Source organism: Nerophis ophidion, linkage group LG10 (genome assembly GCF_033978795.1).
Source record: "Nerophis ophidion isolate RoL-2023_Sa linkage group LG10, RoL_Noph_v1.0, whole genome shotgun sequence".
In the NCBI taxonomy this organism is placed as follows: domain Eukaryota; kingdom Metazoa; phylum Chordata; class Actinopteri; order Syngnathiformes; family Syngnathidae; genus Nerophis; species Nerophis ophidion.
This window is the reverse complement of record NC_084620.1, coordinates 5,061,182-5,088,619: the sequence shown is the minus strand read 5'-3', so window position 1 is coordinate 5,088,619 and position 27,438 is coordinate 5,061,182. Positions and strand designations below refer to the sequence as shown.

The window sequence follows — 27,438 nt, the reverse complement described above, 5'->3', positions numbered from 1 at the left end:
GATTGTCGGCCAATTACGGTGTGTGTAAAAGGACCGCAAAATAGCACCCGTTAGCAGACATATTATCTGGCGTTTTGTTTGCAATATTATCCAATACCAACTTTTCTCACCTTCTGGTGCCCTCTGATGGTGTATTTGAGATCTGCGTAAGTCCTGAAAATTTGCGCACATCCGTCACTGTAGTCTGTGCTGATGCCGTGGACGATAAGCTTCTTCTTTTTCTCTATCTTCATATTATGGGGCATTCATCCTTTGCTGTTGCCATTTTTAGTATAAAGTAACGTAAAGTTTTAACTTACATCTCACTATGAAAGCGCTAAAAACCACCAGTGTAGTGAGTTTACATAATTCCCCCAAAGAACTTGAGTTATAAGAGAGTGAGACGGTTTTTCACGGGACACATTTCCGGCGTTATTGCACTAGTGAGCTACGGATGAGAATATGCTGCTCCATTGTTGATTTAAGTAAAGTCTGAATGTCATTAAAACAGTTAGCTCCATCTTTCGGCACTTCTTCCACTCCCGTCCTTGCACGCTACACCGCTACAACAGGGAGAAGACGCTGCCGAATGTGAGCCACGTAAATAAGGCCGCCCACAAAACGCCGCATCCTGAAGCGACTGTGAGAAAGTGGCTTGAAGATGATCTGTAAAACATACTCTGCAACGTTTTGACCAAAGAACCACCATTACATGTTATGTAGACCCCAAGGAAGTGTTTTCAATTAAAAAAAAAATCCTATGATCCCTTTAATGCGCTTTTTAATCTCGTGCGCCTTTTGTATTGGAAAAAAGACCTGAATAGACCCGCTCTGGAAAATACGGTAATGAATCGCAATAATCGTGTATGTATGAAGATTAATCACACAATTTGTTCTGGCACTATAAGCTCCTTTGTCGTAACCGCGACTGGGCAAATTTCTCTTGAAAATAAACCCAGATGATACTTAATCTAAAGTAGGGAATGGATTCATATGGCCCCACTCCTGGGTAAATCTCAGGATCTCAAGTAAGGAGGTACGGTTAATCATTTTGCAATGCAGTCTGTTGAAAATGATGGAAAGGGCCAATCTAAATAGCAAATGGCACTGGGGTTAATGTTGGAATTACCACCGAACACATTTTAAGATATTCAACACTCAACTGCCATCTAGTGGTTGAAGTTAATAGCGCGCACCCCAATTTGTAACATTTCACGTGTCAGATAAACCGCACAAATTGGAGCCATGTCAATCTGCTTCCTGCTGTAAAACTGTTTTGGCAATCAAATGACTTGCATTCAGGTAATAAAAAAATAAAAAAATCCTTATGACAGTTGTTAGCTAGTTGTTTATGAATATCCTATTACTGTACTATATCGAGATACCTTAAGGACCGGTTTCATTTAAAACACACTTTTATACAAGATATACCGTATGTCGCTCCGGAGTATAAGTCGCACCTGCCGAAAATGCATAATGAAGAAGGAAAAAAACATATAAATAAATGGGTTGTACTTGTATAGCGCTTTTCTACCTTCAAGGTACTCAAAGCGTTTTCATCCTCGCTCAAATTAATGGGGAAATTGTCGCTTTCTCGGTCCGAAGCGCTCTAGCTGCTGGTGTCCATGATTGTAAACAATATAAGGATGTAAGGAACTCTACAGGCAGTGACGTCACGCGCACATTGTCTACTACTTCCGGTACAGGCAAGGCTTTTTTATCGTGGATGTTAAATAAATGATGAATGGGTTTCTACCTTCAAGGTACTCAAAGCGCTTTGACACTACTTCCACATTTACCCATTCACACACACATTCACACACTGATGGAGGGAGCTGCCATGCAAGGCGCCAACCAGCACCCATCAGGAGCAAGGGTGAAGTGTCTTGCTCAGGACACAACGGACGTGACGAGGTTGGTTCTAGGTGGGATTTGAACCAGTGACCCTCGGGTTGCGCACGGCCACTCTCCCACTGCGCCACGCCGTCCCATATATATAAATCGCACTGGAGTATAAGTCGCATTTTTTGGGGAAATGTATTTGATAAAACCCAACACCAAGAATAGACATTTGAAAGGCAGTTTAAAATGAATAAAGAGTATTAAACAACAGGCTGAATAAGTGTACGTTGTATGAGGCATAAAAAAAACAACTGAGAAGGTGCCTGGTATGTTAAGATAACATATTATGGTAAGAGTCATTCAAATAACTATAACATATAAAACATGCTATACGTTTACCAAGTAATCTGTCACTCCTAATTGCTAAATCCCATGAAATGTTATACTTCTAGTCTCTTACGAGAATGAGCTAAATAATATTATTTGATGTTTTACGGTAATGTGTTAATAATTTCACACATAAGTCGCTCCTGAGTATAAGTCGCACCGCCGGCCAAACTATGAAAAAAAACTGCGACTTATATTCCGAAAAATAAGGTAGTAGTATATGGGGTATCCCCTCTCCATCTTATCATCAGTTTAAAGGTCATTTGCCTGGAAAACAAAGAACACCCCTGACTTAGACAATATACCACATTTTTAAACTGAATCTTACAAAAAGTGGATCGTACAAAAACCGAAGTACCACTGCGTAGTACACTATACTTTTGTAAAAATACGATTGTTCTTTTATGAATTTCCCTTCTTTAACTGGCTGTGAAAAATCACATGGTTTTACAGCCCTTTTTTGATCTTATTATTCCTATTCTTTAGCCCCCTGCATGCTGTTCTTGCCCAACCTCACTATAAACAAGTAAACGCTTCTTGTCTGTCGTAAAGAAAGCGCCAAAAGGAGCACACCTACTCCTCGGAGCTGCACGTGTTTGCAGGAGTGGGGATGAATAATGGATGACAGCAGAGGATGAATGGATCTCCGTGTGTGTGCGTGTGTGTGTGTGTGTGTCTACGTGCGAAGGATAGAACTAAGACGGGGGCAAAAGTTTAACGCACACATGTAGAGTACAAGTAGAACGCTTTCATTATCATGACTGTAAATAACATTTGCGGCGCCCCCTATGGGTTGCGGTCACAATGCTGTGAAAGATACGCTCCTAGTGATCTGTCAAACAATATTTAAGTATCGATGCATTATGAAACATACGTTCCGGGGCGGTATAGCTCGGTTGGTAGAGTGGCCGTGCCAGCAACTTGAGGGTTGCAGGTTCGATTCCCGCTTCCGCCATCCTAGTCACTGCCGTTGTGTCCTTGGGCAAGACACTTAACCCACCTGCTCCCAGTGCCACCCACACTGGTTTAAATGTAACTTAGATATTGGGTTTCACTATGTAAAGCGCTTTGAGTCACTAGAGAAAAGCGCTATATAAATATAATTCACTTCACTTCACTTCCGTGTCCATCGACGTGTGTGTCACTTTAAGAAAAAAAAATTGCCGTGTCATTTCACTGTAAAGTGTCAAACTCTGCTCACCAGGAAGCTTCTTTCGGCTGACAAGTGACAGCCCGGACTAAATGAAGTCGGAAGAGTGCCATGCTGAGTTTTACATCGTTTATTTTTTTTAAAGAGCTTGATCGGCAGAATTGAACGGCTCCCATCGGCTCCATTGTGTAGTGAATTATATTTATATAGCGCTTTTCTCTTGTGACTCAAAGTGCTTCACTTATTGCAACCCATTATTTCAGTTCTTTTTTTTTTAAAGGGGAACATTATCAGCAGACCTATGTAAGCGTCAATATATACCTTGATGGTGCAGAAAAAAAACTATATATTTTTTTAACCAATTTCCAAACTCTAAATGGGTGAATTTTGGCGAATTAAACACCTTTCTATTTATCGCTCTGTGGCGATGACGTCAGAACCTGACGTCACCGAGGTAATACAGCCACCATTTTCATTTTCAACACATTGCAAACACCGGTTCTCAGCTCTGTTATTTTCCGTTTTTTCGACAATTTTTTGGATCATGCCTCATCGGTGTGTTCTCGGAGGGTGTAACACTAACAGGGAGGGATTCAAGTTGCACCACTGGCCCGAAGATGCGAAAGTGTCTGCCGCCAGACCCCCATTGAATGTGCTGGAGTGTCTCCACATTTTACCGGCGATGACAGACATGGCACAGAGATGTATGGATAACCTGCAGATGCATTTGCAACGATAAAGTCAACGAAATCACAAAGGTGAGTTTTGTTGATGTTATTGACTTATGTGCTAATCAGACATATTTGGTCGCGGCGTGACTGCCAGCTAATCGATGCTAACATGCTACGCTAATCGATGCTAACATGCTATTTACCGGCGGTGCTAAAGCAGACATGGCACAGAGATGTATGGATAACCTGCAGATGCATTTGCAACGATAAAGTCAACGAAATCACAAATGTGAGTTTTGTTGATGTTGTTGACTTATGTGCTAATCAGACATATTTGGTCGCGGCGTGACTGCCAGCTAATCGATGCTAACATGCTACGCTAATCGATGCTAACATGCTATTTACCGGCGGTGCTAAAGCAGACATGGCACAGAGATGTATGGATAACCTGCAGATGCATTTGCAACTATATTACGTTTCTTTCCATCCACATTTAATGCGAAAACAACACTTACCAATCGACGGATTTAAGTTGCTCCAGTGTCACAAGATGCGAAAGTCCTGATCGTTTGGTCCGCACATTTTACCGGCGATATAGCTCAATAGCTTCAGTTTCTTCAATACCTTCATACTACAACCATCCGTTTCAAAACATGCGTAATCTGTTGAATCGCTTAAGCCAGGGGTGCCCACACTTTTTCTGCAGGCGAGCTACTTTTCAATTGACCAACTCGAGGGGATCTACCTCATTTATATATATCATTTATATTTATTTATTTATGAAAGAGACATTTTTGTAAACAAGTTAAATGTGTTTAATGATAATACAAGCATGTGTAACACACATAGATGTCTTTCTTTCACAAAGACAAGAATATAAGTTGGTGTATTACCTGATTCTGATGACTTGCATTGATTGGAATCAGACAGTAATGATGATAACGCCCACATTTTCAAATGGAGGAGAAAAAAAGTTGTCCTTTCTGTACAATACCACATGAAAGTGGTTGGTTTTTGGCATCTAATTCATCCAGCTTCCATACACTTTACAAGAAAAACATTGGCGGCAAATTCCGTAGCTTGCTTGATTGACATTCACGGCACCCGAGGGTCTTGTGAGATGACGCTGGCTGCTGCCAGTTCATTATTATGAAAAAATGACAGCGAGGAAGGCGAGAAACACTTTTTATTTCAACAGACTTTTGCGCCGTCCCTTCCGTCAAAACTCTAAAGGCCGACTGCACATTTCCTATCTTCACAATAAAAGCCCTGCTTCATGCTGCCTGCGCTAACAAAATAAGAGTCTCGGAAAGCTGGCGTGCACAAGTGATGTGCACACCAGCTTTCTGAGGGATCGCTTGTGCACGCCAGTTTTCCGAGACTCTGTATTTAGTTAGCGCAGGCAGCATGAAGCAGGGCTTTTATTGGGAAGATAGGAAATGTGCAGTCGGCCTTTAGAGTTTTGACGGAAGGTACGGCGCGAGAGTCTGTTGAAATAAAAAGTGTTTCTCGCCTTCCTCTCGGTCATATTTTCATAATAATGATCTTGCAGCAGCCAGCGTCATCTCACAAGACCCTCCGGTACCGTGAATGTCATTTAAGTGACGTCTTGGTGAAGATTGATGATCACTCATTTTTAGGTCTATTTTTTTTTAAAGCCTGGCTGGAGATCGACTGACACACCCCCCGCGGTCGACTGGTAGCTCGCGATCGACGTAATGGGCACCCCTGGCTTAAGCCATTGAAATCTGAGTCTGAATCCGAGCTAATGTCGCTTTATCTTGCTGTGGTTTTCGCCATTGTTTGTTTGTATTGGCAGCACTGTATGACGTCACAGGAAAATGGACAGTGTCTTCGCAGAGAGCGGAAAAAAAGGCACTTTAAAGCTTTTTTTAGGTTTATTCCGGGACCGGTCAAATTTTGAAAAAAACTTCAAAAAATACAACAAGCCATTGGGAAATGATTTTTTATTGTTTTTAACCCTTTTGAAATTGTGATAATGTTCCCCCTTTAAAGTGTGGGTGGCACTGGGAGCAGGGAGTGAAATGTCTCGCCCAAGGACACAACAGCTGTGTCTAGGATGGCAGAAGTGGGGATCAATCAATGTCAATCAATCAATGTTTATTTATATAGCCCCAAATCACAAATGTCTCAAAGGACTGCACAAATCATTACGACTACAACATCCTCGGAAGAACCCACAAAAGGGCAAGGAAAACTCACACCCAGTGGGCAGGGAGAATTCACATCCAGTGGGACGCCAGTGACAATGCTGACTATGAGAAACCTTGGAGAGGACCTCAGATGTGGGCAACCCCCCCCCCTCTAGGGGACCGAAAGCAATGGATGTCGAGCGGGTCTAACATGATACTGTGAAAGTTCAATCCATAGTGGCTCCAACACAGCCGCGAGAGTTCAGTTCAAGCGGATCCAAGACAGCAGCGAGAGTCCCGTCCACAGGAAACCATCTCAAGCGGATCAGCAGCGTAGAGATGTCCCCAACCGATACAGGCGAGCGGTCCATCCTGGGTCCCGACGAGCGGTCCATCCTGGGTCTCGACTCTGGACAGCCAGTACTTCATCCATGGTCATCGGACCGGACCCCCTCCACAAGGGAGGGGGGGACATAGGAGAAAGAAAAGAAGCGGCAGATCAACTGGTCTAAAAAGGAGGTCTATTTAAAGGCTAGAGTATACAGATGAGTTTTAAGGTGAGACTTAAATGCTTCTACTGAGGTAGCATCTCGAACTGTTACCGGGAGGGCATTCCAGAGTACTGGAGCCCGAACGGAAAACGCTCTATAGCCCGCAGACTTTTTTTGAGCTCTAGGAATCACTAATAAGCCGGAGTCTTTTGAACGCAGATTTCTTGCCGGGACATACGGTACAATACAATGGGCAAGATAGGCTGGAGCTAGACCGTGTAGTATCAAACCGAGAACGCTCGGGTTCACAGCCGCTCTATCAACCGAGCTACAAATTGTACCCGTATTGTAGCGGTCTTGTTTTACCACAGTTGTCCCTATGTCTCCCCACACAGGTGGTCTGCATGTTGGTGAGCGCTCACCCCAACCTCATGAGCGTGCACGGGCGGCGACACACGCCGCTGCACCTGGCCGCTCGCAACGGACACCACAGCACCGTGGTCACACTGCTGCAGGCCGGCATGGACGTCAACTGTGTGGTAAGTGAGCGATACAAACGTGCAAAACAACGATCAGCATCATAATGATATTGGAACAAATAATGATATTGGACTCTCTCTGTAAACTTACTGAGAACGTTCTCTTTTATGTTCGGTGTCGGTGATGTAAGCAGGCCCTCAAATAAATTGTCACTAGTGGAAACTACTTAAGTTTGTGTGTGCGCGTAGGTCATTAATTGGAGTCAAGACATAAAGGTCTGCTTGAGTGTGCATGAATAATTTATAGAAGCAGTACAGTCACTTTCTCTCTCTTCTCGCTCTGTGCGCGTTAACGAGGGGGAAGCCCTGTTGGAGGGCTCTGGACAGGTTGTGGAAGTGTGTGTGTGTGTGTGTGTATCGAGGCAGGTAGCAACCACACACACACTTGCAATCCTAATAAACTCAGCGGTTGATGAAGCGTCAAAAGAAAAGAAAAAAAAAAAAAGGAGCCCAAATAGAAAAAGTAATTTCAATTACCGGAAACTCCTGAAGAGAGAGAGTTCCTCGTTTCCTCTTGCCGCGTGGTTGCCATGGGAAACCGGGGAGGAAAGAGCCCATGGTTCACAGAGTAAAAAAAAAAGGGGGCGGATTGTTTCCTGTGCTTCCCTTTCAATGTGCGTTAAGAGCTTCAAAGCCTTTGTTGGGGGGATTTAAGTCCGAGCGAGAACTCCGTGTCACAAGCTCACGTAAGTTTGTCTTGTTGTTGTGCCTTTTCCTCGGATTTGATGATCGGCTCACCTGTGGGTGTGATTGTGAAAGCCTGTCACCATAAATGATAAGTGAAGAAGAGCGGACGTATTTCACATGGACTTGGAGTTGAAACTTTAATTTCTCGCGCCGCCTCCGGGTTTTCCACGTGTTGCATCATCATGTCCATGTTCTGCCAGGAGAACTGGCTCAGTTTTTAGCGCCGCATTGGAGCCCAGGCGGTTATTTACCACAACAGCAATGAGGACATGGCGTTAATTAGAGGCAGGAGAGAGGAACAGTTATTCTATGTGGCAAGTACATTAATTCAGCTATGATAATTATAAGAAATGCACGAGAGAGTAAAAAGGAAAATCTCCATGACCACATTTTCATTTGTGAACAAGTACATCGAACACTAAAATAAAAACACAACCAATGGCATAATAAAGTATTAATAGCCCTGATGAGTCGGTAGTAAACAAGTGTAACACACACGACTTTTACAGCAAAAGATGAGGAGCAAACATTTTAAAGCGTGTACAGAGCTAGGTATGTTCTCTAACCAATGTCAAAAAATATGTTATATATATATATATATATATATATATATATATATATATATATATATATGTATGTATATATATATATACATATGTATATATATATATATATGTATATGTACATGTGTATATGTATATACATATATATACATATGTATATATATATATATGTACATGTGTATATGTATATACATATATATACATATATATATATATATATGTATGTACATATGTATGTATATGTATGTACATATGTATGTATATGTATGTACATATGTATGTATATGTATGTACATATGTATGTATATGTATGTACATATGTATGTATATGAATGCATGTATATGTATATACATATGTATGTATATGTATGTATATATATATATACACATATGTGTTTATACATATGTATATATAAGTATGTACATATGTATGTATATGAATGTATGTATATGTATATACATATGTATGTATGTATATATATATATATGTGTGTGTGTGTGTGTGTTTATACATATGTATATATAAGTATGTATATATGTGTATATATATGTGTTCATATATGTATATATATATGTACATACATATGTATATGTATATGTATATACATATACACATGTACATATACATATATATATATATATACATATGTATATATATATATATATATATACATACATATATATATATATATCCATCCATCCATTTTCTACCGCTTATTCCCTTTTGGGGTCGCGGGGGGCGCTGGCGCCTATCTCAGCTACAATCGGGCGGAAGGCGGGGTACACCCTGGACAAGTCGCCACCTCATCGCAGGGCCAACACAGATAGACAGACAACATTCACACTCACATTCACACACTAGGGCCAATTTAGTGTTGCCAATCAACCTATCCCCAGGTGCATGTCTTTGGAGGTGCGAGGAAGCCGGAGTACCCTCAATCATCAGGAGATGATTGAGGGAACCCCTCATGAAACAGTTCTGTAGAGATGAAGTAATCTTGTGATTTTTCCCACACCTACATATATGTATATATATGTATATATATGTATATATATATATATGTATATATATCGATATGACGTCTTCACAATATTTGCTGTGATGCATATTTTCTTTAAAAAGACCAAAACATTTCAATCTACATTTAAAAACAAATCTGTTATTATTAAGTATAGTTTTAACATATAAATGTTTTCTTACACAATATAATTTTGTTCTATTTTTAAATTGTTGCTTCTTATTGTATTATTGCTTATTTTTGTAAGTAATTATATATATATATATATATATATATATATATATATATATATATATATATATATATATATATATATATATATTTTTTATATATAGAGAATTCTAAATCCTTTTAGTCACTTTTTTTGTAATAAAAATGATTTGCAACAAATCTAGCATCCCCCTGGTGTTTTTGGCGACTGAACTCGTGTTTAGAGGCTCTGTTTAAATTCTGTCCGAACTGTACAGAGCCTGACGTCACATTTGCTTCGTGTTGCTTGGAGCCTTTCTCTAATCAAAAGCCGCCAGTGTCATCTTAAATAGTCAAGATCGTTGTCCGCGGGTAAATCTAAAATATATTGAAGTACGTCCACAGCACATAACGCAGTGCGTGTAGATTACGTCATCACAACATCGGTTTCGGGAGCACTGTTATGGTGATTAAAGTACGTCTTTTTCCAGCCAGATTTTTGGTACATCATTATTCGATAGTACACAAACAATAATCTATACTGTATATAGCCAATCATACTGTAACTACCTGCTGGTGTTAATGTGTATGTTTGTGTCTTATTCCCATGGTCTGTAAACACACTATATCCATTGAGGATGAAAAAGGTTTGTGAATGAAATAATTGTTGGAATTGTGTCCTTTGTTAGCATAAAATTGGCAATAAAAGCTAAAAAGAAAGTTAGACTGTGTTTTCTTCTGGACGCTACAACTTTATTTTGTTAGGTGTGTTGACAAATATGAAGCCGTATATTAAGGAGAAACCCTAAACGTACTTAAACCGGATGTAGAGCATAGCGCTTTTATTTTGAAGCCGGAAGTGTGTGATTGGTTTGAGAAAGTGTCTTGACATGTTTTAATGTCAGATCAACTGTCAACCGTCTTTCATTTCTGTTGAGCTTCATGTCACTTACTAAATCAGTCACAGTAACAATCTAAATGTTATGTCATCACTGCATAGTAACCGTAATTTGAACACGGAATTGAAGCACCACCCACCTCTGAATGACACATGCAGCAGGTGTTTGCTGCAAGGATGTTGCCTCTTCTCTCTGCGAAAAATAGTCCTTTCTTGTCGAGAGAACAACTTGCCATGGCTTTGAATCTGAAACCACTTTGTACTGCAAAAACTATGATTATTGTTTTTACAGTGTAGTACATTAAATCGCAAAATGGTTTTGCTGTGTTTTTATTCTTACAGTGAATTTCTGGCGAATGAGCTGCCGTTTTTTCTTTTTAGCCTCTAATCAATTGTTGTTAACTACAATATAATACTGTAAATGGAAAACGGCACTACTGTACTTTTATTCTTACAGTGAAAATCTGGCGACTTAGCCACCAGTCTCTTTTGCTGCAAAATCTACAGCTGTTGTTTTTACAGTGCAATACTGTAAATCGAAAACGGCACTACTTTACTTGAATTTTTACAGTAATATTCTGGCGACTGTATAACAATTTTAATTATTGTTATTAATTAATCAATATAATTAAGTAAAACATTTGATTAGTATTTTATTAATTGGATTTTTTTTAATAATCTTTTATTTATTTAAGTGTTTTCTATTTTTTTAAATTAAAGTATGTTGTGTAACACGGAAGCAACACAACCACTGTTGTAACAAAAGTATTGAGTTTAATATTAACAGTAAAGCAAGTGTAAAACACATGACCGCTGAGTATCAACATTTTAAATCTCGTGTATAAAGCTGCACAAAACCTACATCAGGAGGTTGCCTACAGCCACAGCTCTCCCGTCCAAAGGCAAAAGCTAGTAACTCACTTCTAGTTGATTTTGAGAAAACAAAGGAAAACCAATCTATCTTGATGCTGTCTTACAAAGATTTACAAAGTCATCAAACGTATAGATGTTTTCTTGAGCTTTCATTTTCTTGCCGATTGAGCCATGGATTGAATCTGCTCTCATGAACGTGTGCCCTTTCTCCAGATATTTTATCACAATCTCCGGTGGGCCCCATTCTGCGTTTGCACATTGGGTAAGAGCCGTGTACAGAGTCCAGTTTTTATTTTGACCTCCACAGTTATCTGCCCAAAAGAGTATGCAAGGGGAAGAATCAAGAACAATACATTTAATGAAGGTGCTTGCAACGTCCTGGGCCAATCTTCCAAATATCCCCTTGTGCCATAATATCACATAATCAGGTTGACCGTCGGCCCCCATTCGTGCAAATGTCTCATTAAAGACAATAAGGCGACTGACAAAGAAGCTCCGATTGGTCCCTTGAGATACTAGGTTTTTCTGTTGTATCCACGCGGTTATGTGGTAGTTACTAGGTCCTGCTTACTTACGGAAAAAATTACAATATCGCATGCACTAATGTAAAGCATATCACCTAGGAACTCCAAAGTTATTATCAGCTCAGTTTTGACCAAAATTGAGTTACTGGGTTTTGCCTTTGGACGGGAGAGCTGCTCATGCCAATGTTGTTTGACTAATTAGAGACCCCAGATGTTATTTGCTAACATTCAATAAACGTCTGCGTTTTAACAGTGAAAGCCAGCTTCTCTCAGTTGTTGTTTTTGGGAATCCTCCCAGCTTTGTGTGTGTGTTTGTACTATTTTTGGTACTGAAACTGGCACGCTCGCTTGCTTTCAGACGGAGAATGGCAGCGCCCTCCACGAGGCCGCTCTCTTTGGGAAAATGGACGTCGTTCGCCTTCTGCTCGAATCAGGTGAGACTATAAATATAACCTCTCACATGCATGCACTTGACTGAAGGAAAAACCCCAAAAAAACAGAGATATTTTAATATTTAAGATCAACGCACATAACAGCCACAGCCTTTGCTTTGATACACTTCCTGTGCTGACTTCCTGGATGAAGCACACAAGAGGCATTCATTGTCTCGTGCGCATGTTGGAATTGGAATTGATTTGGTTCCACCCCACAGGAAGTGGAATCTCAATTCAGCCAAGTGACTGGAAGAATTTGTCAGGTTTAACTAAAGTTTTGCCTTCAATACAAAAATGAACAATTAAATGAAACCTTTTTGTACAAAACCCAAAACCAGTGAAGTTGGCACCTTGTGTAATTCATAAATAAAAAGAGACTACAATGATTTGCAAATCATTTTCAACTTATATTCAATAGAATTGACTGCAAAAAAGTATATTTCATGTTCGAACTGAGAAACTATTTTTTTTTGCAAATAATCATAAACTTTGAATTTTATGGCAGCAACACATTGCAAAAAAGTTGGCACAGAGGCATTTTTACCACTGTGTTACATGGCCTTTCCTTTTAACGACACTCAGTTAACGTTTGGGAACTGAGGAGACCAATTTTTGAAGCTTTTCAGGTGAACCGTTTTCCCGATCTTGCTTGATGTGCAGCTTAAGTTGTTTAACAGTCCAGTTTCTCCTTTGTGGTATTTTAGGCTTCATATCCCGCCACATATTTTCAATGGGAGACAGGTCTGGACTACAGGCAGGCCAGTCTAGTACCCGCACTCTTTTCTATGAAGCAACGCTGTTGTAACACGTGGCTTGGCATTGTCTTGCTGAAATAAGCAGGGGCGTCCATGATAACGTTGCTGGGATGTCAACATGTGTTGCTCCAAAATCTGTATGTACCTTTCAGCATTAATGGTGCCTTCACAGATGTGTAAGTTACTCATGCCTTGGGCACTAATACACCCCCATACCAACACAGATGCTGGCTATTGAACTTTGCGCCTATAACAATCCAGATGGTTCTTTTCCTCCTTGTTCCGAAGGACACGACATCCACAGTTTCCAAAAACAATTTGATATGTGGACTCGTCAGACCACAGAACACTTTTTTGAAACATGTTGCAGGCATCAAATTCCAAATGAGCTAATGTTTGCAAAAAAATAACAAAGTTTTCCATTTCGAACGTTAGGTATCTTGTCTTTGCAGTCTATTCAATTGAATTTAAGTTGAAAAGGATTTGCTAATCATTATATTCTGTTTTTATTAACAGTTTACACAACGTGCCAACTTCACTGGTTTTGGATTTTTTAAATAAAGTGGTACTTTTGATACTACACACGTAGTGGAGTTTAATCTGTTCAGTGAAAAACTTGTAATGAATTCAAGTCAATTTAATGGATGATTGACCTCCCTAAAACAGCACAATTTTAAAGGGGAACATTATCACAATTTCAAAAGGGTTAAAAACAATAAAAATCCGTTCCCAGTGGCTTGTTGTAATTTTTGAAGTTTTTTTAAAAATTTCCCCGGTCCCGGAATACCCCTAAATAAAGCTTTAAAGTGCCTATTTTCACTATCTTCGAAACCACTATCCATTTTCCTGTGACATCATACAGTGCTGCCAATGTAAACAAACAATGGGAATACCACAGCAAGATATAAATAAATAAATGATAAATGGGTTGTACTTGTATAGCGCTTTTCTACCTTTCTGCCTGTATCGGTTGGGGACATCTCTACGCTGCTGATCCGCTTGAGATGGTTTCCTGTGGACGGGACTCTCACTGCTGTCTTGGAGCCACTATGGATTGAACTTTCACAGTATCATGTTAGACCCGCTCGACATCCATTGCTTTCGGTCCCCTAGAGGGGGGGGGTTGCCCACATCTGAGGTCCTCTCCAAGGTTTCTCATAGTCAGCATTGTCGCTGGCGTCCCACTGAATGTGAATTCTCCCTGCCCACTGGGTGTGAGTTTTCCTTGCCCTTTTGTGGGTTCTTCCGAGGATGTTGTAGTCGTAATGATTTGTGCAGTCCTTTGAGACATTTGTGATTTGGGGCTATATAAATAAACATTGATTGATGATTGATTGAAGGTACTCAAAGCGCTTTGACACTACTTCCACATTTACCCATTCACACACACATTCACACACTGATGGAGGGAGCTGCCATGCAAGGCGCCAACCAGCACCCATCAGGAGCAAGGGTTAAGTGTCTTGCTCAGGACACAACGGACGTGACGAGGTTGGTTCTAGGTGGGATTTGAACCAGTGACCCTCGGGTTGCGCACGGCCACTCTCCCACTGCGCCACGCCGTCCCTATATAGTGACATTAGCTCGGATTCAGACTCGGATTTCAGCGGCTTATCCATACATCTCTGTGCCATGTCTGTCATCGCCGGTAGATAGCATGTTAGCATCGATTTAGCGTAGCATGTTAGCATCGATTAGCTGGCAGTCACGCCGCAACCAAATATGTCTGATTAGCACATAAGTCAACAACAAAACTCACCTTTGTGATTTCGTTGACTTTATTGTTGCAAATGCATCTGCAGGTTATCCATACATCTCTGTGCCATGTCTGTCATCGCCGGTAAATAGCATGTTAGCATCGATTTAGCGTAGCATGTTAGCATCGATTAGCTGGCAGTCACGCCGCAACCAAATATGTCTGATTAGCACATAAGTCAACAACAAAACTCACCTTTGTGATTTCGTTGACTTTATTGTTGCAAATGCATCTGCAGGTTATCCATACATCTCTGTGCCATGTCTGTCATCGCCGGTAAATAGCATGTTAGCATCGATTTAGCGTAGCATGTTAGCATCGATTAGCTGGCAGTCACGCCGCAACCAAATATGTCTGATTAGCACATACGTCAACAACAAAACTCACCTTTGTGATTTCGTTGACTTTATTGTTGCAAATGCATCTGCAGGTTATCCATACATCTCTGTGCCATGTCTATCATCGCCGGTCAAATGTGAAGACACTACAGCACATTCAATGGGGGTCTGGCGGCAGATTTTTTTGCCAGTGGTGCAACTTGAATCCCTCCCTGTTAGTGTTGTTACACCCTCCGACAACACACCGACGAGGCATGATGTCTCCAAGGTTCCAAAAAATAGTCGAAAAAAACACAGCTGAGACCCGTGTGTGTAATGTGTAGAAAATGAAAACGGCGGCAGTATTACCTCGGTGACGTCACGTTCTGACGTCACCGCCACCAGAGCAATAAACAGAAATGCGTTTAATACGCCAAAATTCACCCATTTAGAGTTCGAAAATCGGTTAAAAAAATATATGGTCTTTTTTCTGCACCATCAAGGTATGTATTGACGCTTACATAGGTCTGGTGATAATGTTCCCCTTTAACATATAACATGCTTTTTGAAAATAAAAACAAACTGTGGAGAGGCATTGCTGAAAAGCAACGAAAAGGACGAAAATGAAAGAGTAACCGGCTGAATGACTCACTGGACCACAGCTGTCAAGTGATACAATACTCTATTATTATTGTCCGTTTCGTTGCTTTTCAGCAATGCTTAGTTGAGGGTTTGTTTGGCAAGTGTCTCTCCTTCCGGGTCTCTCCTCCCTCTCCCCTTTTATATACTGAGAGGAGATAGGCAGATTGTGAGCCGGTGGGTTTTGTCACGCACCTGATTTAGATCGCTGCAGCGTCGCTCCAGGCAAGCCCCGCCTCTCCGTTCCGCTGCATTTTCCACCTCCTGGCCGCCATCTTGAGCCGGGCCAAAGCGTGTCCCGCCACGCTGTCGGCCCGTCGGCTCCGCCTCTCTACACAAACCTTTTGTCTAACAGATGTTGTATGAAATACGATATCATGTAGTACCAACAACTACACTAGTTTTATGAAGTACTGTAAAAATATTGTACAATATTTACGTTAAAGAGTCAGTTTATTCTCTGTCAAACACACCATCAGCAGTTTCTCCATATTTCCATGTATAAATATCCACCGTTTTATTTTTCTAACATCCTTAGCTGGCATTATTGACTCATTCTGCATCAGTATGATGCAGACTGGCCGCGCTAACTTTCAACTACTTCACCAAGTTAGCTAGCTACACGCCTTGTCATGTTTTTGATGATTTCTTTCTTCAATTCAATGATTATCATCCACTTCTTCTGAGCACTGTCCTTCGCAGTCCCTTTCTTCCTTCCACTGCTTGAAAATCAAAGTTATGTCCATCCTTAGCTACACGCCAATGCTCGCGAGTAAGATCAGATCTTTTGGTCGTATCTTACGGGGTTCATTCTGACAGTTAGACTTAAACTTAGGGTTAGACAAACTTTAATGATCCACAAGGGGAATTGCTCCACACAGTAGCTGAGTTACAAAGAATGGAAAGTGTAAGGATGGAAAGGATAATGCAGGTATAAAGTAGACTAAAAATGTACCGTACCAGCAATATAAAATATAACATATATTTATTACATATTATATTTACAGTAAATGATATATACTGATATATTATATTGTAAATATCATATAATATAAAACAATTACCATGTAAAACAGGCCTGGGCAAATATTTTGACTCAGGGGCCACATTTAGAGAAAAAAATGTGTCTGGACGCCGGTATATCTATTTTTAGGGACACTAATACAAAACCTCACAATAATGTCTAATTGAATGCCAAAAACGTTATGACAGACCGCCTTAATAAACGTAATGGAATTTTAAATTTTTCTATGAAAGATAAAACCCTGAATATTGACAACGTATGAATGTCACACCCCCTTTCGATCGATATATTTGACAATCAAGAGAAACGCAACAAAAATTTAACAAACAGTGAAATATCAATCAATCAATCAATGTTTATTTATATAGCCCCAAATCACAAAAGTCTCAAAGGACTGCACAAATCATTACGACTACAACATCCTCGGAAGAACCCACAAAAGGGCAAGGAAAACTCACACCCAGTGGGCAGGGAGAATTCACATCCAGTGGGACGCCAGTGACAATGCTGACTATGAGAAACCTTGGAGAGGACCTCAGATGTGGGCAACCCCCCCTCTCTAGGGGACCAAAAGCAATGGATGTCGAGCGGGTCTAACATGATACTGTGAAAGTTCAATCCATAGTGGCTCCAACACAGCCGCGAGAGTTCAGTTCAAGCGGATCCAAGACAGCAGCGAGAGTCCCGTCCACAGGAAACCATCTCAAGCGGATCAGCAGCGTAGAGATGTCCCCAACCAATACAGGCGTGAAGGGGGCAAAATAAACCCACCTACAATCTAATACATCTGATACCTCACTAAACTTTAGAACTTTGTTGTGAAAATCTCCTTCTGCGTCTGTGGAAACGCTTCCCACCCACACTGCTTGGTGCCTTGTCTGAACTACTGTGATGTAGATTACCATAGTAACTAATTACATGACCATAGTAACTAGTTAGATTACCACCCATCCATCCATCCGTTTACTTCCGCTTATCCGAGGTGGGGTCGTGGGGGCAGCAGCCTAAGCAGAGCAGCCCAGACTTCCCTCTCCCCAGCCACTTGGTCCAGCTTCTTCCGGGGGATCCCGAGGCGTTCCCAGGCCAGCTGGGAGACACAGTCTTCCCAATGTGTCCTGGGTCTTCCCCGTGGCTTTCTGCTGGTCGGACGTGCCCAAAACACCTCCATAGAGAGGCGTTCGGGTGGTAGTAACTAATTAGATTACCATAGTAACTGGTATATTATCCAAAAGCGCAGATTTCAACCGTTGAAATACTTTGTATAGTTCAAGACTTACGGTCATTAGAAAACATCATAATGCTAGCTACACTTTCCATCTTAAACATCTAAAAAAATGATTTGGGAATGTCCGGCGGGCCACATTTATAAGCTTAACTCGGGCCTTAATTTGCCCAGGTGATATGTACAATATTACAGTATATGTAACAGCCGCAGTATAGAATTATCACGCCAATTAGTGGCGGTCAGGCTTGTAACCCAAATTTCAATTAGTATCCCCAAAAACTCATAAGCCGAGGTGCCATTGTACTTCTTTAAAGCTAAGCATTGGGGGAAATGAAATATGTTTTCACAATTTGAAAGTCATAATGCATCATGTGAAATGATCCTCTTAATAGAAAATGTTTTTATTCCTAACCGTCGATGCAAAACATTTGTTGTGGTTAAAATATACATGATGTTCATATTAGGGTTTCTGTGAGATATGTAATAAATATACTGTAAAGCGGAATTCTGGAATACATCAAAATTGTCCGTTGGAATTTTTTATGTTACTTCCTTAAATCTAGATTTTAAGAGCAATTCTATTTCTTGTTTGTAACCACAATTCAAATTCATGAACTTAGATTCTGATTTGGGTTAATTTTTTTATTCAGTTTTGAATTATTGTAGTGTGCTTTAATACATCAGGGAGGTAAGTCCAGGAGGTTGCCCTTTGACCTTTCATGACGTTTTGCTTGGTTATCGTAATATACGCTTAACTATATACTATATATAATATAGTACTATGCTATTTATATATTTTATATATAATATATAACAGGGGTCACCAACGCGGTGCCCACGGGCACCAGGTTGGCCATAAAGACCAGATGAGTAGCCCGCTGGCCTGTTCTAAAAGTAGCTCATATAGCAGCACTTACCAGTGAGCTGCCTCTATTTTTTTAAATTTTACTTTTTTACTAGCAAGCTGGTCTCGCTTTGCTCGACATTTTTAATTCTAAGAGAGACAAAACTTAAATAGAATTTGAAAATCCAAGAAAATATTTTAAAGATTTGATCTTCACTTGTTTAAATAAATGTATTTATTTTTTTACTTTGCTTCTTATAACTTTCAGAAAGACAATTTTAGAGAAAAAATACAACCTTAAAAATGATTTTAGGATTTTTATACCTTTTTACCTTTTAAATTCCTTCCTCTTCTTTCCTGACAATTTAAATTAATATTCAAGGTTTTTTTTTATTGTAAAGAAAAATACATTTTAATTTAATTCTTCATTTTAGCTTCTGTTTTTTCGACAAAGAATATTTGTGAAATATTTCTTCAAACTTATTATGATTAAAATTTTAAAAAATTATTCTGGAAAATCTAGAAAATCTGTAGAATCAAATTTCAATCTTATTTCAAAGTCTTTTGAATTTCTTTTAAAATTTTAGTTTTGGAAAATCTAGAAGAAATAATGATTTGTCTTTGTTAGAAATATAGCTTGGTCCAATTTGTTATATATTCTAACAAAGTGCAGATTGGATTTTAACCTATTTAAAACATGTCATCAAAATTCTAAAATGTATCTTAATCAGGAAAAATTACTAATGATGTTCCTTAAATTATTTTTTAAATTTTTTCAAAAAGATTCGAATTAGCTAGTTTTTTTCTTCATTTTTTCGTTAGAATTTTAGAGTCGAAATTGAAGATAAACTATGTTTCAAAATTAAATTTTCATTTTTTTCGTGTTTTGTCCTCTTTTAAATCGTTCAATTAAGTGATTTTTTTCATCATTTATTCTCTACAAAAACCTTCCGTAAAAGGAAAAAAAAATGTACAGCGGAATGACAGACAGAAATACCCATTTTTTTATATATATAGATTTATCTATTAAAGGTAAATTGAGCAAATTGGCTATTTCTGACAATGTATTTAAGTGTGTATCAAACTGGTAGCCCTTCGCATTAATCAGTACCCAAGAAGTAGCTCTTGGTTTCAAAAAGGTTGGTGACCCCTGCTCTATACTATATTTCCATCCATCCATCCATCATCTTCCGCTTATCCGAGGTCGGGTCGCGGGGGCAACAGCCTAAGCAGGGAAACCCAGACTTCCCTCTCCCCAGCCACTTCGTCTAGCTCTTCCCGGGGGATCCCGAGGCGTTCCCAGGCCAGCCGGGAGACATAGTCTTCCCAACGTGTCCTGGGTCTTCCCCGTGGCCTCCTACCAGCTGGACGTGCCCTAAACACCTCCCTAGGGAGGCGTTCGGGTGGCATCCTGACCAGATGCCCGAACCACCTCATCTGGCTCCTCTCGATGTGAAGGAGTAGTGGCTTTACTTTGTGTTCCTCCCGGATGGCAGAGCTTCTCACCCTATCTCTAAGGGAGAGCCCCGCCACACGGCGGAGGAAACTCATTTCGGCCGCTTGTACCCGTGATCTTATCCTTTCGGTCATGACCCAAAGCTCATGACCATAGGTGAGGATGGGAACGTAGATCGACCGGTAAATTGAGAGCTTTGCCTTCCGGCTCAGCTCCTTCTTCACCATACTATATTTAATAAACATAAACATATTTGTGTTTCAGGGATTGACACTAATCTGAGAGATAGTCAGAGGAGAACGGCTCTGGAGATCCTGAGAGAGCATCCTGCTCCCAAATCCCAGCAGATCACTGCTCTTATCCAAGGTAACACCACACACACACACACACACGAAGGAAGAAGTGGCTACTGCTAACTTTGTTGCTCCCTTGACGTCCTATTACCATCTGCTACATAAATGGATGCCATTGTGCAATAGGCATCTTTCTGGACGTAAGTATGTGTTTCTGTCTGGACACACACAGCTGCGACTTGGTGAAAAGATCAGCTGCACGCCATTTCCTGTTGGCGCACACACACACTCACTTCAGCTATGAATAGATCCTCATTTGATCACTAATTCAATTCCTGGACGTTTACTGCCCAGCGTGCAACTGGTGCTTCGGTGCAATTAGGCCTTATTCAACACGGGCACTCTTTTAACCCACTGTGTGTGAACGCAGCGCCGCGCTGTTGTATTGATGGAGTAAAATGACTCCTTCCTTTCCTCACGCCCTCTGCAGAATATGTGACGGACGAGATGGAGAGACGCAGCGTGGTGGAGGAGCCGGTCCGCAAATGTCCCATCCCCGCACCAAGAGCCTCCATCTCCTCGCCCTCGGGCTCCCCTTCCCTCAAACACAAGAGTGAGTACACACACATTCAGGAGATTGGAAGACTAATCCTCTGCTGCCCCCTGTGGTTGGAGCGTGGCATTGCAAGTGGGCTGCATTCCTGCTGACATCCTATTTAATGTCAGCACAAAGCATAATCGCCTCATTACCTCCGAATGCCTCCTAGGGAGGCGGTGAACTGATTGCACCTGAACGCATCAGCATTGTTTGGAAGGAAAAAAGCCTAATGGATGAATTGTCACCATTAATTACCTCCTCCAAGGTTGTTTTTCTTGGCTTTGTGTTGATTAATTAGTTGGCAGGAGACAAAATGGCCATCCTTCAGATTTTGGAGTGGTTTTGGATGCTAAATATTTAATTTTTCAATTAATAATAAATGCCATTCTTGTTCATTTGAGCAATCATAGCGTCTAAAAATGTATCAAATCTATTCTATTTTATTTATTTTCTCTTCCTTTACCAAATAAGCTATTTACAAACTCTGTTAACTCGATTCTTACATCTTCTTATTCTTTTTTCCCCTATTAGAAAACGGTATCATTTTATACAATATATGTTATTAGATATCAGTAAAATATTATACATATATATATATATATATATATATATATATATATATATATATATATATATATATATATATATATATATATATATACAGGTGCTGGTCATATTTTTAGAATATCATGAAAAAGTTGATTTATTTCATTAATTCCATTTAGAAAGTCAAACTTGTAGAATGTATACATTCATTCCAAACAGACTGATACACATTTCAAGTGTTTTTTGCCAAAAAGGAGATGATTATAGCTGACAACCAATGAAAACCCTAAATTCAACATCTCAGAAAATTAGAATATGGTGAAAAGGTCAGATATTGAAGACACCTGGTGCCACATTCTAATTAGCTAACTAACTCAAAACACCTAGAAAGGCCTTTAAATGGTCTCTCGTTTTGATTCTGTATGACACACAATCATGGGGAAGACTGCTGACTTGACAACTGTCCAAAAGATGACCATTGATACTTTAAAGAAGGAGGGCAAGACACAAAAGGTCATTGCCAAAGAGGTTGAATGTTCCCAGAGCTCTGTGTCCAAGCACATTAATAGAGGGGCGAAGGGAAGACAAAGATGTGGTAGAAAAATGTGTACAAGCAAGAGGGATAACCGCGCCCTGGAGAGGATTGTCAAACAAAACCGATTCAAAAATGTGGGGGAGATCCACAAAGAGTGGACTGCAGCTGGAGTCAGTGCTTCAAGAACCACCACGCACCAACGTATGCAAGATATGGGCTTCAGCTGTCGCATTCCTTGTGTAAAGCCACTCTTGAATAAGAGACAACGTCAAAAGCGTCTCGCCTGGGCTCAAGACAAAAAAGACTGGACTGCTGCTGAGTGGTCCAAAGTTATGTTTTCAGATGAAAGTAAATGTTGTATCTCCTTTGGAAATCAAGGTCCCAGAGTCTGGAGGAAGGCAGGAAAGGCACAGAATCCACGTTGCCTGAAGTCCAGTGTCAAATTTCCACAATCGGTAATGGTCTGGGGTGCCATGTCATCTGCTGGTGTTGGTCCACTGTGTTTCCTGAGGTCTAGGGTCAATGCAGCAGTCTACCAGGAAGTTTTAGAACACTTTATGCTGCCTGCCGTGGACCAATTTTATGGAGGTGAAGATTTCATTTTCCAACATGACTTGGCACCTGCACACAGTGCCAAATCTACCAGTACCTGGTTTAAGGACCATGGTATCCCTGTTCTTGATTGGCCTGCAAACTCACCTGACCTTAACCCCGTAGAAAACCTATGGGGTATTGTGAAGCGGAAGATGCCAGATGCCAGACCCAACAATGCTGAAGAGCTGAAGGCCACTATTAAAGCAACCTGGGCTCTCATAACACCTGAGGAGTGCAACAGACTGGTCGACTTTATACCACGCCGTATTGCTGCAGCAATTCAGGCAAAAGGAGCTGCAACTAAGTATTGATTGCCGTACATGCTGAAACTTTCCATGTTCATACTTTTCAGTTGGCCCACATTTCTAAAAAATATTTTTTGGTACTAGTCGTAACTAATATTCAGATTTTCTGAGATACTGAATGTGGGATTTTCAGTAATTGTCAGTACTAATCATCAAAATTTAAAGAAATAAACATTTCAAATATATCACTATGTGTGTAATGAATTGATATAATATGTAAGTTTCACGTTCTGAATATAATTACTGAAATAAATCAACTTTTTCATGTTATTCTAATAATATGAACAGCACCTGTGTGTGTGTGTGTGTGTGTGTGTGTGTGTGTGTGTGTGTGTATATATATATATATATATATATATATATATATATATATATATATATATATATATATACATATATATATATATACCTGTGTCTATATATATATATACGTGTGTATATATATGTATATATATATATATAAATACGTGTGTATGTATATGTATGTATATATACGTGTGTGTGTGTATATATATATATATATATATATATATATATATATATATACACACACAATTTCCCAATGAGTTGGGAAATTGTGTTGGATGTAAATACAAACGGAATACAATGATTTGCAAATCATTTTAAATTTTTTGCAAATAATCATTAACTTTAGAATTTGTTGCCATCAACACATGACAAAGAAGTTGGGAAGGGTGGTAATAAACAAACACTTATTTGGAACATCCCACAGGTGTGCAGGCTAATTGGGAACAAGTGGGTGCCATGATTGGGTATAAAAACAGCTTCCCAAAAAATGAAAAGATTGGGGCGAGGTACACCCCTTTGTTCACAATTGCAAGAGCAAATAGTCAAACAGTTTAAGAACAATGTTTCTCAAAGTGCAATTGCAAGAAATTTAGGGATTTCAACATCTACGGTCCATAATATCATCAAAAGGTTCAGATAATCTGGAGAAATTGCTCTACGTAAGCGGCATGGCCGGAAACCAACATTGAATGACCGTGACCTTCAATCCCCCTGTATCAAAAACCGCCATCAATCTCTTAAGGATATCACCACTTGGGCTCAGGAAAACTTCAGAAAACCACTGTTACTAAATAAAGTTTTTCGCTACATCTGTAAGTGCAAGTTAAAGCTCTCCTATGCAAAGCGAAAGCCATTTATCAACAACATCCAGAAGCGCCGCCGGCTTTTCTGGGCCCCAGATCATCTAAGATGGACTGATGCAAAGTGGAAAAGTGTTCTGTGGTCTGACGAGTCCACATTTCAAATTGTTTTTGGAAATATTTGACATTGTGTCATCCGAACCAAAGGGGAAGCGAACCATCCAGACTGTTATTGACGCAAAGTTCAAAAGCCATCATCTGTGATGGTATGGGGGTGCATTAGTGCCCAAGACATGGGGAACTTACACATCTGTGAAGGCACCATTATTGCTGAAAGGTACATACAGGTTCTGGAACAACATATGCTGCCATCTAATTGTCATCTTTTTCATGGACGCCCCTGCTTATTTCAGCAAGACAATGCCAAGCCACATTCAGCACGTGTTACAACAGCGTGGCTTGTACAAAAAGAGTGCGGGTACTTTCCTGGACCGCCTGCAGTCCAGACCTGTCTCCCATCGAAAATGTGTGGCGCATTATGAAGCGTGAAATAAGACAGTGGAGACCCCGGACTGTTTAAATAACGACTGAAGCTCTACATAAAACAATAATGGGAAGTAATCCCAATTTCAAAGCTTCAACAATTAGTTTCCTCAGTTTTCACACATTTATTGAGTGTTGTTAAAAGAAAAAAGTGATATAACACAGTGGTGAGCATGCCCTTTCCCAACTACTTTGGCAAGTGTTGCAGCCATGAATTTCTAAGTTAATTATTTGCAAAAAAAAAAATAAAGTTTATGAGTTTGAACATCAAATACCTTGTCTTCGTAGTGCATTCAACTGAATATGGGTTGAAAAGGATTTGCAAATCATTGTATTCCATTTATATTTACATCGAACACAATTTCCCAACTCATATGGAAACAGGGTTTGTATATAACTTATAATGAAAAAACAGTAAAGCTATCCTGCCATTTTAGCAAAGTCATTTACAAAATGTAAACATTGTAGGCTATAAGCTACTTTGAGCTGGCAGCTACACAACAGCTAAGAAAACAATAGCACGCAAGCTGGACATCATAGTGATAATTGAACAATAATGCAATTTAAAAAGGTCTATTTTTCAATATAAACAGGTTTGCATATAACTTACACATACATACCTCCAAGGCAGAGGCGTATTACAAAGTATCGGGTAGCAAACGTGTCCGCATCATTCAATTTACTGCGTCATTAGCTAAAATACCGTATTTTACGGAGCATAGGATGCAGCGGATGATAAGGCATGATCGGGTCTTTTCAAGTAATTTTTCATACAAAAGGCGCACCAGTTTATAAGGTGCATTAAAAGTTCATATTATAATTGTTTTTCTTAATTTAAAACACTTCCTTGTGGTCTACATAACATGTACTGGTCAAAATGTTGCATAGATTATGATTTACAGACCGTCTTCAAGCCGCTTTCTGACTGTCTCTTAATGATGCGCCGTTTTGTGGGAGGGCTTAATTACATGGCTGAAATTCAATAGCGTCTTCTGCCCGTCATCTTTGTTGTTCCGGTAGTTTTTAGTGCTTCCATAGCGAGTCTAGTGAAAGATAAAAGTTAGAACTGTACATTACTTCATATTAGAGATGACAACAGCAGAGGATAAATGCCCCACAACAAGAGAGGATATAGAAAAAGGAGCTTACTGACTACGAGTCAGACAACAATGGCACACGCGCGCACATTTTCGGGACTTATGCAGATCCCAAATACACAAGAGCAGCCACCAGTAGGTAAGAAAAGTTGGATTTACATACAATTAAAAAACTAAAACTAAACGGCTTCACGGTGGCAGAGGGGTTAGTGCGTCTGCCTCACAATACGAAGGTCCTGCAGTCCTGGGTTCAAATCCAGGCTCAGGATCTTTCTGTGTGGAGTTTGCATGTTCTCCCCGTGAATGCGTGGGTTCCCTCCGGGTACTCCGGCTTCCTCCCACTTCCAAAGACATGCACCTGGGGATAGGTTGATTGGCAACACTAAATTGGCCCTAGTGTGTGAATGTGAGTGTGAATGTTGTCTGTCTATCTGTGTTGGCGACTTGTCCAGGGTGTACCCCGCCTTCCGCCCGATTGTAGCTGAGATAGCGCCCCCCGCGACCCCGAAAGGGAATAAGCGGTAGAAAATGGATGGAAAAATGGATAAAAAACTAAACGCCAGATAGTATGTCTCCCAATAGTAAGACGCACTGTTGAGCAGGAGCGTCGCCAGACAGATTTCACTGGGGCACGTGCCCCACTGTTGATCTGCAGTGCCCCAGTAAAAATTTCACCAATAAAAAAAAAAACGCTTCAGAGTTTCAAGTCTACATAACATATACAACAGCGCACATACTACTTAGTATGGTCATTGACTGCTACTGTATTCACTCCACGTAACAATGAGCACATGGCTAATTAATATGGTAATTTATTCACGTGTGGATCGAGACTTCAGTTGAGAGAGAGAGTGAGAGAGAGAGGTTGAGAATCACTGCTGAGGTAGGCAACGTTAGCCAACAACAATTTGTTACTTACATTATTTTGATTTTGATTTGACTCAAACTGTAACTCCTAGATGGATTTAAGAAAGTTATTCGCCCGCAGCAGAGAAGAAGCAGCAGGAATGAGAGATGTAAGTGAAGTCCTAGCTAGCTAGGCAACATCATTGTCTTAAGTTGATGCTAAGTTAGCTAACGTTATTCCTTGTATCAAGACAAACATATTTATTTGCTGTACGAGCTGTCGGGGGAATTTCCAATGAACATGAAACATAATGTTGGTTATTGTCTGCTGGTTCTGCATCAATGATGATTTGGAGTAAGCATGTGTGAGTTGAGTGCTTCTCAAATGGTTTATCTTCAGGAAGAAAAACATTTTTCCATATCATCAAGTCGTGAGCCAAATTTTTAAATCATTCAAGTTTATTTCACAGAAAAATAGCACAGTAGACTTGTCTTGTTAATCGGTGTGACTTTGACTAAAATAATCTTGTTTTGTCACCAGAAAAATGGCTTCAGCT

The 27,438-nt window shown here is 40.0% G+C and overlaps 1 protein-coding gene across 6 annotated transcripts in view; it reads left to right on the top strand.

Moving 5' to 3' along the window:
• anks1b (ankyrin repeat and sterile alpha motif domain containing 1B) overlaps nucleotides 1-27,438 on the top strand; it is a 385,802-nt gene that overhangs the window by 118,698 nt on the left and 239,666 nt on the right. For 5 of the 6 annotated variants that reach the window (XM_061912138.1, XM_061912134.1, XM_061912133.1 and 2 more), the window contains exons 6-9: nucleotides 7,069-7,212; nucleotides 12,324-12,399; nucleotides 20,680-20,781; nucleotides 21,199-21,321. In XM_061912138.1, coding sequence (XP_061768122.1) covers nucleotides 7,069-7,212; nucleotides 12,324-12,399; nucleotides 20,680-20,781; nucleotides 21,199-21,321 — 445 coding nt within the window. Of the gene's footprint in view, nucleotides 1-7,068; nucleotides 7,213-7,817; nucleotides 7,899-12,323; nucleotides 12,400-20,679; nucleotides 20,782-21,198; nucleotides 21,322-27,438 lie in introns of those variants that run through there. The other variant, XM_061912139.1, reaches the window with a different exon arrangement.